The sequence below is a fragment of the Oreochromis niloticus genome, linkage group LG14 (genome assembly GCF_001858045.2).
Source record: "Oreochromis niloticus isolate F11D_XX linkage group LG14, O_niloticus_UMD_NMBU, whole genome shotgun sequence".
NCBI lineage: Eukaryota > Metazoa > Chordata > Actinopteri > Cichliformes > Cichlidae > Oreochromis > Oreochromis niloticus.
This window is the reverse complement of record NC_031979.2, coordinates 11,552,493-11,564,896: the sequence shown is the minus strand read 5'-3', so window position 1 is coordinate 11,564,896 and position 12,404 is coordinate 11,552,493. Positions and strand designations below refer to the sequence as shown.

Below are 12,404 nucleotides of genomic sequence, written 5' to 3'. Positions count from 1 at the left end.
TTATGACTCCTTTGTTTCTTTCTCTCAAAAGGGTGTTGTTTGTTGCTTTTTGAATGAATAAAAAGATCTGCAATTTCCAGCAAGAAAAGTTTAACAAACCGTACTAGGTTTGTTTCTCAATACTTCTGTAAACTGAATGTTTCACATTAAGAACCTGTTGTTTAAGTGTGAAGGATTGTGTGTTTAACATGACACTGGGACAAAGCAAGATGTTTTAATAAAAAAGAAAGATAAACAAAACGAGATTTTAAAAAAACTTTTCAAATGCGGATCAAAATCCAATAATCAGGTGCACACTTGGAAAACCATTAGGAGAACATGGGGATGCTTACCATGTAACTGGGTGTTTCCTCTCTGTCGAGTGTTTGTGTTACATACAGATTGCCCGTTTTTCTGTCCATGGTGAAAAGACCAACAGGAGGCAGATCAGCTCCTGGACCAGTGATGCTGTAAAAGAGCTTCCTTGTTCTATCTTCAGTGGAGCGGGCCTGGAAAAAATTTTTTAAAATTCACACGGGACTGAGTTAGATTACGCTCAGCATCTATAGTAAGAGTTAAACAGTTAAGAGGCTGTGCACTGTAGTCTTAGAAACTCAAGACATTCCTGGTTATTTTGAAATACAGTTTAGAAGGACTCTGTAATCTTGTGATCTCATATCAACAAGATAGCTAGATTCTCTAAGCTTTGGGGGATTTTTTTCTATAATGACACACTATAATAACTTACTTTAACTCATGTGACTTATTAGCTCAATCTTATTGTTAACCATTTCACTTAAGTTTAGTCTTAGTTCATTGAGTTTCAATTTACAACAGTTGCCTCAAGACACTCCATGCTTCAGGGTTAAGACTCTAGAATACTGGGGGGGGGGTTAAGAAAGAGCACAGAGAAATGGGACAAATGAATAACTAATTATATGTAAGAGACAAATAAACTTAAAATTTCTCCCTTAACTTTTTTGGCATTTTTTGCCTTTATTAGTAGATACAGTAAGATTGAAACTCGAACCTGTCTCGGTCACTCTCAGCCATACAACACGAGCCACACCGGCACCCTTAAGTATTAACTTTTCTTTCTGCCAGCAATGTACACATTTTTACATGTGTCTTTATATTTTCTCACGTTAGTCTACAGCACATGTGTCAAAGTCAAGGCCCACATAATGACACATAATGGCACATAATGAATTGGACACATAATGAATTATTATGGCCCCCGGGATGATATTTGATTAGTATTAGGCCCGCAGGTCACAGTTGCCTGCTGGGGTTTTGCACGCACCAATACTCCATTCCCCACAATGCAACGGAAGCCCGCGAACTCACTGCAGCGCTGGAAGCGGGACTTGGCTTCATTATTCATCAGCATTCAGAGCAGATGTCAACTTTCAGCAACTCCCCTCCCCAATAATGGCTAAACGGAAGGTGTACGGTGAGCACAGGGAATTTCAAGCCAGGTGGGAGGCAGAGTACATGTTCACGGAGGTAAAAGGCAAACCTGTTTGTCTTCTGTGTGGAGAAAGTGTGGCTGTAATGAAAGAATATAATCTAAGAAGGCACTATGAAACCTCTAAGAAACACAAAGACAAAGACAAGAATATGGACACGGAACAAAGGCTACAGAAGGTGGAAGAATTAAAATGAGGTCTTAAGTCCCGGCAGGCTCTGTTCACAAAAGCAAAATCACAAAGCGAGGCTGCTGTCAAGGCGAGTTTTCTTGTGGCAGAAGAAGTTGCAAAATCAGCCCGACCATTTAGAGAGGGAGAGTTTATCAAAAACTGTATGCTTAAAGTTTGTGACGCAGTGTACCCAGACAAAAGGCAGCTATTTTCAAACGTGAGCCTGAGCAGAAACACCGTTGCTGAACGTGTAAACCAGCTGTCCACCAATCTAAAAGAACAGCTTGTGGAAAAGGGAAAAGATTTCATTGCATATTCCCTTGCTGTGGATGAGAGCACTGACACAACTGACATTGCCCAGTTGTCAATTTTCATTCGTGGAGTGGACTCCAGCCTGACCGTAACAGAAGAGTTTTTGGCGTTACGTCCGATGCATGGCACGACTACAGGACAAGATCTGTATGAAGAGGTATCCAGATGTGTAAATGAGATGGGACTGCCTTGGGAAAAACTCGTGGGATTGACAACAGACGGAGCACCCGCGATGTGTGGACACAGGAGTGGATTGGTGGCAAGGATACGTGAGAGGATGCGGGACGAAAATGTCACAGAGGAGCTGACAGCTTATCACTGCATAATACACCAGGAGTCGTTATGTGGCAAAGCCTTGAAAATGGAACATGTAATGACCATCATAACGTGTGCAGTTAACTTCATCAGAGCCAAAGGTTTAAATCACTGCCAGTTCAAGGCATTTCTGGGAGAGTTAGATACAGAGTATGGTGACTTGCCCTATCACACAGATGTGCGATGGCTAAGCCAGGGAAAGGTGCTGCAAAGATGTTTCGAACTTCGTGAGGAGATCTGTCTGTTCATGGAAAGCAAAGGGAAAGACACAACAGAGCTTCGAGATGAAACATTTATGTGTGAAATGGCCTTTCTGTGCGACATCACAAGCCATCTGAATGTGATGAACCTGCAACTGCAGGGACGGGGGTGTGTCATCTCTGATATGTACAGTACGGTGAAGGCGTTTAAAACCAAGCTGAGTCTGTGGGAGACGCAGATGCAGAAAGAAAACCTGAGCCACTTCCCCAGCTGCCAGACCATGAAAGAGAAGCTCTCTACCGCTGTGTTCCCAAGTGCACGGTTTGCCGATAAACTCAACATACTTGCCGCCGAGTTCCAATGCCGATTTGCTGACTTTGAAGCTCAAAAAAGCAGGTTTGAACTACTTGCCAATCCTTTTGGAGTTGATGTGGAAAGCGCACCACCAAACCTCCAAATGGAGTTGATTGAGCTCCAGTGCAATGACATACTGAGGGAAAAATATGAGAGAGTGGGTGCCGCTGAGTTTGCACGTTTCATCCCCGACACAATGCCTCAGCTGCGCATCCAAGCTGCTCAGACGCTCTCCATGTTTGGCAGCACATACCTGTGTGAACAATTGTTCTCTTTGATGAAGCTAAACAAAACATCACACCGGAGCCGTCTTACTGATAAACACCTTGACTCAATTCTGAGGATTTCCTCAGCTCAGAGCCTGACCCCGAACATTGATGAACTCGTACAAAAGATGAGACACCACCAAGTATCAGGCTCAGGCTCAGACAAGTGAGCATCGCAGAACATTTACGTCTTTTTAGTTTTTAATTCAGCTAAATTTTTTACATTTGTTTCTACAAGTATTGTTTTGTCTGTGTGCCATAGATTTTTGTATTTTATCTTATTTTATCTTATTGTATTTTATTTATTTATATTTATTTTTCAGTTAATAGACTCAGGGAAAATTGCAGATAAGAGCCATGAGAAAGAATACAACTGATTTGATTTTTTTTTTCAATTTTCTCTTTTTACTATTGGAAAGCAGTAATTGATAGGATCATAGAGCAGCACAATATTGCACTTTCAGTTTATAATACATGCAATTTCATTTATGCATTTATCTTGATATTAAGGAGCATATTTTGTTTATGAATGACATTTACTTTTTTGCTGTTTGCCTGTTGAAAATGTTTTCTTTCGAAATAACTGAGAGCCATCAGAAAATATTGCTTTATTCATTTAATGTACAGGACATGTGATTTTTCTTTGAAGGAAGTTTGTTTTTGTCTGTGAGCCTGTTGAAAAATGTTTTCACTTGAAATTACTGACAGAGCCATAGAAAATATTGGATTATTCATTTAATCGTTAAATAATATACAGTACACTGTGTTAGGTCTTGGTTCAATAGGTTATGTGCAATCATTTTAATATGTTTTAATAAACATTGAACCAGTCCGGCCCTCAGCTTGTAGCAAATTTGTTTTTTTGGCCCTCTGATGTATTTGACTTTGACATCCCTGGTCTAAAGTTAACAGTCAAGTAAAAATGTCTTAGTTATGACTAAAGACATTCAAGAAAACAAACCTTTGGCGATTCAATAGTAAGAATTAAGTGGGGGGAAAAAAGACATGCGGACTGCAGAAGAAACTACAGCTACATCCTCTGCAGAAATGAACATTCAGAAATTAAAATGTCTAAAACATTTCATAAAATGATTTTTATTGTCAAAGTAATCACAAGGTCTTTCAGTTCCCCTTACCTGAGCTACTTTTAGGGGATAGTTTCCTCTCTGATTCTCAGGAACATTGAGTGGAGGAATAACCCAGTCTCTCTTTCTCCTCCTCAGCTCTCCACCAGACTTGGGGAATTGCAGAACAGGCACTTGTGGATCAGTGGCATTCTGGGAAAATATGCAGACATATTGTCAGCAAAGCTTGGATAGAAGAAGACTCAGAAATTGACAAACTGCAAGGAGGAGCATAGACCTTCTCAGAATGAGTTTGAAATTATTCACAGACTATGATGGCTCTATGATGGTTCAGAGTTTACATCAGTTTTAACATCTCAGCCATTAAAGGCCAACAAGGCATTATCGTCACCCTGCCAGGCAGGCAAGCAGGTCATGTTGACACACAAGTCGAAAAATGTCAGACAAGACCAAATGTCAAAACAGACATTTTGCATGTATCGGTTCTTCCCATAAAAGTTTCATCCTTTTCCTTCATGCCTCTTTCAACAATGTCTATAAACCTACCTCTGTGTGGTTAGCAGACTTCACTTCAGTACTGTGATGCTGATTGTTATAGTTTATGTGGTCTCCATCGTGGTGCTTTCCACATTGATGACCATGATGGTGTCCATGATGATGCTCAGGGTTAACAACACTGACTGGAATTGTTATTTTGTGACCTTGAGAGTCCCAGGAGTGGATGAAGAAGGTCTGGTGTCCTTTATGAAGAACAACCTCTCTGTTTACCTGGAAGATTTAAAGCCTGCATTCAATACATTTTTCAAGAGAACAATTGCTTACAAACTTTTAAATTGACCACAAACCACCCCCCATTTTTGCTCTCAACTCACTTTATTCTACTCACCATTAATACACCATCTGCCTTTACATCAAAGTGACTGTCATCAGTGCTGAAAAGAAATATACGGCGGTCTGTGCAGTCAGTAAAGCCCACTGAGAAAGGGTTAGGGTTGAAAAACAAAAGTTAGATATGACAAATGGGGTACATACAGTGAAGTATGTGGCAAGTTTTAGTTTCTTTGCTGTATGTACTAAACAGTCAATGGGCTCTTCTGGATAAATAAGGACACTTATTAAACTGCCGCTCCTCCATGAAACCGTGTCAGCGATTACTGGATGACTTGACTGTTCCTAGTTCTGGATAGTTGCAACACTCAAAGCCAGGTTAACATTATTTGAGGCAAAAAAAAAACTAGCTAAAATAACTAAAAATAACTTAATGCTTAACTAATGAAACTTTAAAAATCTAGACCAGAAATGGTTTTCTAACAGTCTTGTTTTTCCAGAGATGCTGAGCACTTGTTGGCCTTTTTGCCTTCACTCTGCGGTCCATCTCACCCCAAACAATCTTGATTGGGTTTAGGTCAGGTGACTGTGGAGGCCAGGCCATCTGGCGCAGCACTCCATCACTCTCCTTGGTCAAATAGCCTTTACACAGCCTGGAGGTGTGTTTGGGGTCATTGTCCTGTTGAAAAATAAATGATGGTCCAACTAAACCCAAACCGCATAAGATGGCATGTTGCTGCAGGACACTGTGGTAGCCATGCTGGTTCAGTGTGCCTTCAATTTTGAACAAATCCCCATCAGTGTCACCAGCAAATCACCCTCACACCATCATACCTCCTCCTTCATGCTTCACGGTGGGAACCACCACCATGCATGTAGAGACCATCCATTCACCTTTTCTGTGTTACACATAGATGCAGTGGGTGGAACCAAAGATATCAAATTTGGACTCATCAGACCACAGCACAGATTTCCACTGGTCTAATATCCATTCCTTGTGTTTCCTGGCCAAACAAATCCCTTCTGCCGGTTGTTTTTCCTTAGTAGTGGTTTCTTAGCAAGAGGGTGGAGTGCCCACTCCGGGTCAGGGACGAGTTTAAGTATCTCGGGGTCTTGTTCACGAGTGATGGGAGAAGGGTGCGGGAGATCGACAGACGGATTGGTGCAGCGGCTGCAGTGAAGCGGACGTTGTACCGGTCTGTTGTGGTGAAGAGAGCTGAGTGTAAAAGCAAAGCTTTCAATTTACTGGTCGATCTACGCCCCTACCCTCACCTATGGCCACGAGCTGTGGGTAGTGACCGAAAGAACAAGATCCCGAATACAAGCGGCGGAAATGGGCTTCCTCCGAAGGGTGGCTGGCCTCTCCCTTAGAGATAGGGTGAGAAGTTCGGCCATTCGGGAGGGGCTCAGAGTAGAGCCGCTGCTCCTCCACATTGAAAGGAGCCAGTTGAGGTGGTTCGGGCATCTGACAAGGATGCCCCCTGGGCGCCTCCTGGGCAAGGTTTTACCTGGCATATCCCACCGGGAGGAGGCCCCGGGGCAGACCCAGGACACACTGGAGAGATTATATCTCTCGGCTGGCCTGGGAACACCTTGGTGTTCCTCCAGATAAGTTGGAAGAGGTGGCTGGGGAGTAGGAAGGTCTGTGCTTCTCTGCTTAGGCTGCTGCCCCCGCAACCCGGCTCCGGATAAGCGGAAGAAAATGGATGGATGGATGGATGGTTTCTAAGCAGCTATTTGACCATAAAGGCAGACTCGTCTGAACAGTTGATGTAGAGATGTGTCTGCTACTGGAACTCTGTGCGACATTTATCTGGGCTCTAATCTGAGGTGCTGTTAACTTGCGATTTCTGAGGCTGATGACTCAGATGAATTTAGCAGAGGGGACTCTTGGTCTTCTTTTCATGCGGTGGTCCTGGTGTGAGTCAGTTTTGTTGTAGCACTTGATGGTTTTCGCAGCTGCACTTGGGGACACATTCAGAGTTTTAGCAATTTCCCATTACTTTAAGAACCTACCTTCAGTTCTTAAAGTAATGATGAATTGTCGTTTCTCTTTAGTTAGCTGATTGGTTTTTGCCATAATATAAATTGTAACATTGTCAAATTGTCAAATAGAGGGATGTGCGATCTTGCCCTCTCACATGTACATAAGGCTAGTCAATCAAGAGACCTTAAAAAAACCCAAAACCAAAACAACCATTTAGACTGTATTGTATAATGGCAGGGGTTTTTGCGTAAGTAAAATTTTTTGCCCACACTGTTTTAACTTAGTTGAATAATCAACACTTAGCAGTAAGTCAGGATATAGAAAACGGATACAGTCGATTAGTAGTCAGTTTAATACTTTCAATACTTTTTATGTTTTATCGCTGAGCCACCTCAAAAACTCTGGATAGCATTCATCTGTAGTGAGTGTACTCAGGCAGCAAAATAACTCTGGACTGGTTTTACATGTTAACCGGTTAGATTTGTTCACATATTTTGCTCCCATGTTCCAGATGTTGCATCCATGGATTCATCAATTTCAATATAGTGCCATAGGCAAGTTTAGACCCTTTTGCAGGGTGCTCAAGCCCCCCTAAATTTCATCACAACACCTCTTGAAATAACTATAGTAACAGTAGTAGTAATAATAATAATAATAATTATGTATATTTGGATTATTTTTTGACGTCATCTCCTATTATTGCATTTTCCAACTCGTCTGCTGCAGACAGGATAGACTTAAAACTGTTTAGTATTCTTGATATCTTAATGACACTGTGTGCTCACACAGAGGTGTTGCTGCTTCAGCAGCCTGACTTTTCATTAATCACCTAAATAAGAATTGCCATGGCAGAAAGAAGATAAAGAGGCCGTTTCATGAGACAAATCAGTGGTGCAGATTAAAACATAGCAAACACGCAAACTGTTCCGATAATGTGGGGACGTTGCTGTGACGTACAAAGTGCTGGCTTATTTTTAATTGTTCTCTAAACAGTGTTAAAAACATTAGCTAGTGCAGCCCAAACCACTAGAGATTATTAGCTAATTTTAGCTTTGTGAGACATTAGTGTGCTGACATATTGCTGGTTGCCAGCAAAGGAGCTACTTTACTGTTTGTTCAGGATCTCTATTCCTATTGTGGTCAAATTTAGGGTTCAGTATAGTACAGCTCCAGTTAAAGTTGACATAAAGTCAAAATTATGTTACCTGTCTGTGTCAAGCAGCAGCCTGTTCTCAGTTTGAATATTGCTATAAACTAATCTCTTTGTGTCATTTATTAGATTTTGAACTCTGTTTCACTTGCCATGATTTGGGAATGGTTACATTGAACTTTTTGGGTGACAGCACAAAGTCTGAGAGAGGCGCACAGAAAGGGGAAGAGCAGGATGAGGACAGCAAAGAGAGAGAGAGAGAGAAAAAAAAACAGTTAAGAGTGGACATGCGTCAAGCTCAGCAAAGAGTTATAAAGCTCTAGCTTCTGTTTTGTCCACATTTCTTGATGATGATTGCACAGATATCAAAATAAAATGGAGCCCCAATCTGCTCTTATAATATTTATCATATAGTATTCTATTATTTTGTAGTTGAATACAATATTTGTGTGTAATATTTAAAAATATCTGTGGATTTTTTTAAAGAACATATACATTGATATGAACAGCAGTGTTTGACAGAGTCTGCATCATAAAAAGAGGGTTTTTATGAATTAAAAAAACTTTAATGTGAAAGCAGTTTTTTTTTTTTTACCAGTTTGCTTCTCAAACTCAATTGCACAGGGGGCCAAAACTCATGGCACACTTTAGGTTGCGGGCCAAAGAAGATAAACATTTATTGAACACACTAAAACAATGTTTTTAAACATAAATATGAATAAAAACAGACAAGAATATCATTCAAGAATAAATAAACCTAAAAAAAATAAACTTTAAACTTTTTGCTCTTCATAAAAATATATCCTGTCAAAATTATGCAAGTTAGAAATATGAACATGCTGCCAAAAACCCCAGAAAAAATAAATGAAAGCATACACAAGGTTCAAGCCGCATGTAGATGGAGCTGGGGCATTGCTTCAGGAATGGAACTAATAAACTGTGCGGGCCATTCAGTGTTGTACTTTGCCTTGAGTGTACCATTACACTGCAGCTCCATCTGAATCTGCACAGGTGCAATTTCCACGTAAATGGGTTGTGAAGCAGCTCAAAATTCTCTTTTTGTGCTTCAACACACTCGGTGAACTCGGTGCGCAGTGCACTCAGTTTATCAGCAAAGTGCGCCGACTTGGTTCAACATTACTTGGCAACAGGGAAAGTGAGGCAAGTTGCACTGGTGCATTTGTGACAGCTTCACTTAAAATGCCTGCACCGCATCATACATGCCATGTTCATGTGTTACGATATTGCTTCAAGGAGCAGACATGACACTGTCTTTTAGGTTTTGCTATCAGTTTTTATTATACACACAACACCACCCTCCTGTGGCTTCCACATGAACTGCACCTTAAACAACAACTGTTCACGCATATGATGACATCCCCCCCCCTTTTTTTTAACAACAGGTGTAAACAAAAAAGTAACTCACAACACGACCCAAGACCCATGACCAGTGAAAAAAAGAAAGAGAAAAAAAATCCTTCTTGGCATACCCACATTTATCTTTTGTAAACACTTTTTTCCCATGTTTTTTTTTTTAGGTTCAAGCATTTACTCAAAACATAATGTTCATTTTATTCCTCAATAAGCCTTCTGGGCTTGGAAACAATACATCCAGTCGATGTTTTGGGTGTAGAACTTGGAAACTCAGTGGGAGTGACATTTTTACTTTGCATGTCCATCTTACCTTGTTCCTGTGTCATTTCTGTTCCTTTTATACATCTGTCCATCAGGCATCTGAACGAGATAAGATCTTGGATGTTCACATAAACCTGTCACCTGGGAATCATATCTGTTATCTTTCTCTCTTCGACAGCATGTCTTTATCTGTTTTCCTTCTCTCACCCTAACCAGTTGTAGCAGATGGCCGCCCCTCCCTGAGCCTGGTTTCTTCCTGTTAAAAGGGAGTTTTTCCTTCCCACTGTCGCCAAAGTGCTTGCTCATAGGGGGTCATATGATTGTTGGGTTTTTCTCTGTATCTATTATTGTACGATCTACTGTACAATATAAAGCACCTTGAGGCGACTGTTGTTGTGATTTAGCATTATATAAATAAAATTGAATTGAATTGAAAATTGAACCTGGGCTGGATTCCATATACCCTGTTGCCACATTCTGACAGTGTCACCAACCTGCAGTTGCTGAAGTGCTCTGGTTCCTTGGTTAAAGTATTCTCTTTTTTTCTGTTGTCTTGTTTCCAACAACTGCTGCACTGTCTTAGTGACCATTTGGGGTTTCAATCTTTGTGATGTTGTTGGAAGTCTTGTCCTTGTGCGTTGACCCATTAGCAGCTGGGCTGGTGACGCTTCAACGTCCCCCAACAGTGTACTCCTCAGATTCATTAATGACAGATACCGGTCATTCCCCTCGGCTGTTGCCGAGAGTTTCACTGTTTGTACTCCTCTCTCTGCCATTCCGTTTGACTGTGCATGGTGGGGGCTTGTTGTGTTGTGACAAAACTCCCACTCTTTTGCAAAGTCTTGGAATTCACGGGAGCTGAACTGTGGTCTGTTGTCTGAAATCACTGTTTCAAGAATTCTGTCTGGCAAATTGTGACTTAAGATGAGTGATGATTGTTGCACTTCTTGTGTCTGACTTCAGCCACTCAACCTCAATGAACTTGGAATAGTAATCCACTAAGAGGAGGTATTCCTGCTGGTCAAAGGTGAATAGGTCCACACCTATCTTCTGCCAGGGTCTTTCTGGAACACAATGTGGACGTAGTGGCTCTTTGGTCTGTCGTTTCTGGTGAATATTGCACACATCACAGCAGTTCACCATCTCAGTGATACTCTGTGACATTCCAGGCCAAAAGAGTACTTCTCTCACTCTGCGTCTGCAGGTTTCAATACCCAAGTGACCCTCGTGAATGTGCTTTAGCATTTCTGCTCTCAGTGCTGCAGGAACGATAAGCTGCTCTCCTTTGAACAGAACTCCATCCACTACTGAAATTTGTTCCCTGTAATTCCAATACGCTTGGATTTCTGTTGCAGCTTGGTTTCTTGCTTCTGGCCATCCATCCAGAACTGTCTCTGGAAGTTTAGTCAGTGTCATATCATTCCTTGTTTCCTTTCTGAATTCCTCTGGTTTTGCACTTGTCACAGGTAAGTTGGAAATCACCATGTGCACCTGGTCTTCTATGTCATTATTAGATGAGCTGGTCACTGGCAAATATGCTCTGGATAATATGTCCATTTCCGTTCCTGGCTTGTATTGTACTTGTACCTGATATTTTTGCAGTCTCATTAGGAGTCTCTGTGTTCTTGCTGGAGCACTGCTCAACGGCTTTTTTCATTATCACTTCTAGTGGTTTGTGATCTGACTCCACGTTCACTTCTCTTCCATATACATACTGATGGAAATGCTCTGCACCAAACACAATTGCCAACATCTCTTTTTCTATTTGTGCATAATGTTGTTCAGTCTCTGTTATTGAGCGTGATGCATAAGCAACTGGCTTACCGTCTTGTAGTAAGACAGCACCAAGTCCACTTTTAGAAGCATCGACAGATAGTGTTATTGGAAGCTGTACATCATAGTATCTGAGCACAGGAGCTTCAGTAAGAATTGTTTTCAATTTGTCGAACGCGTGCTGATGCTCACCTTCCCACTGCCATGCTACATCATCTCTGGTAAGGCCACGTAATGGCTCTCTGTGTTGTGACATGTTTGGAATGAACTTTGCTAGATATGTCACCATACCCAGAAATCGCTCTTTTATGCACTCTGGTGTAGGCATTTCTTTACTGCCTCTAGTTTGCTCTGAGCTGGTTTCAAACCATCTGCTGAGAAGACGTGACCAAGGTATTTAATTTCCTCCAGGCCTACCTTGCATTTGTCCTTGTTCAGCTTGAAATTTTTTGCTCTTGCGCTCTCAAGCACTTGCCTCAGTCTGTCGTCATGCTGTACTTTAGTCTCTCCCCAGATCAAAAGGTCGTCTATGTACGTCTCTACCCCTTCAATCCCCTCAAACAGCTGCCTCGCCGTTCTTTGGAATACTTCTGGAGCTGAATTAATTCCAAAAGGCAGGCAAAGGAATCTGTAACGACCAAAAGGTTTGTTGAATGTACAGAGACGAGAGCTGGCTTCATCCAATTTAAGTTGCCAAAATCCTGAGCTTGCGTCCAGCACAGTGAAGTATCTGGCCTTTGACAGTCGGCTCGTTATCTCTTCAACTGTTGGCAACTGGTAGTGCTATCTCATGACTGCTGTATTGAGATCACGTGGATCTAGGCAGACTCTCAGTCGTCCAGTAGCCTTTTCCACAATGACGATTGGATTCACCCACTG

At 41.5% G+C, this 12,404-nt stretch overlaps 1 protein-coding gene across 1 annotated transcript in view; it reads right to left on the bottom strand.

Moving 5' to 3' along the window:
• Positions 1-12,404, bottom strand: part of LOC100706561 (cadherin-1) — a 69,462-nt gene that overhangs the window by 40,222 nt on the left and 16,836 nt on the right. Inside the window, exons 3-6 of the mRNA XM_025898518.1 lie at positions 5,039-5,127; positions 4,699-4,920; positions 4,204-4,344; positions 333-488 (exon numbers count right to left, since the gene is read on the bottom strand). Of these exons, the coding sequence (XP_025754303.1) occupies positions 333-488; positions 4,204-4,344; positions 4,699-4,920; positions 5,039-5,127 (608 nt within the window). The remainder of the gene's footprint in view (positions 1-332; positions 489-4,203; positions 4,345-4,698; positions 4,921-5,038; positions 5,128-12,404) is intronic.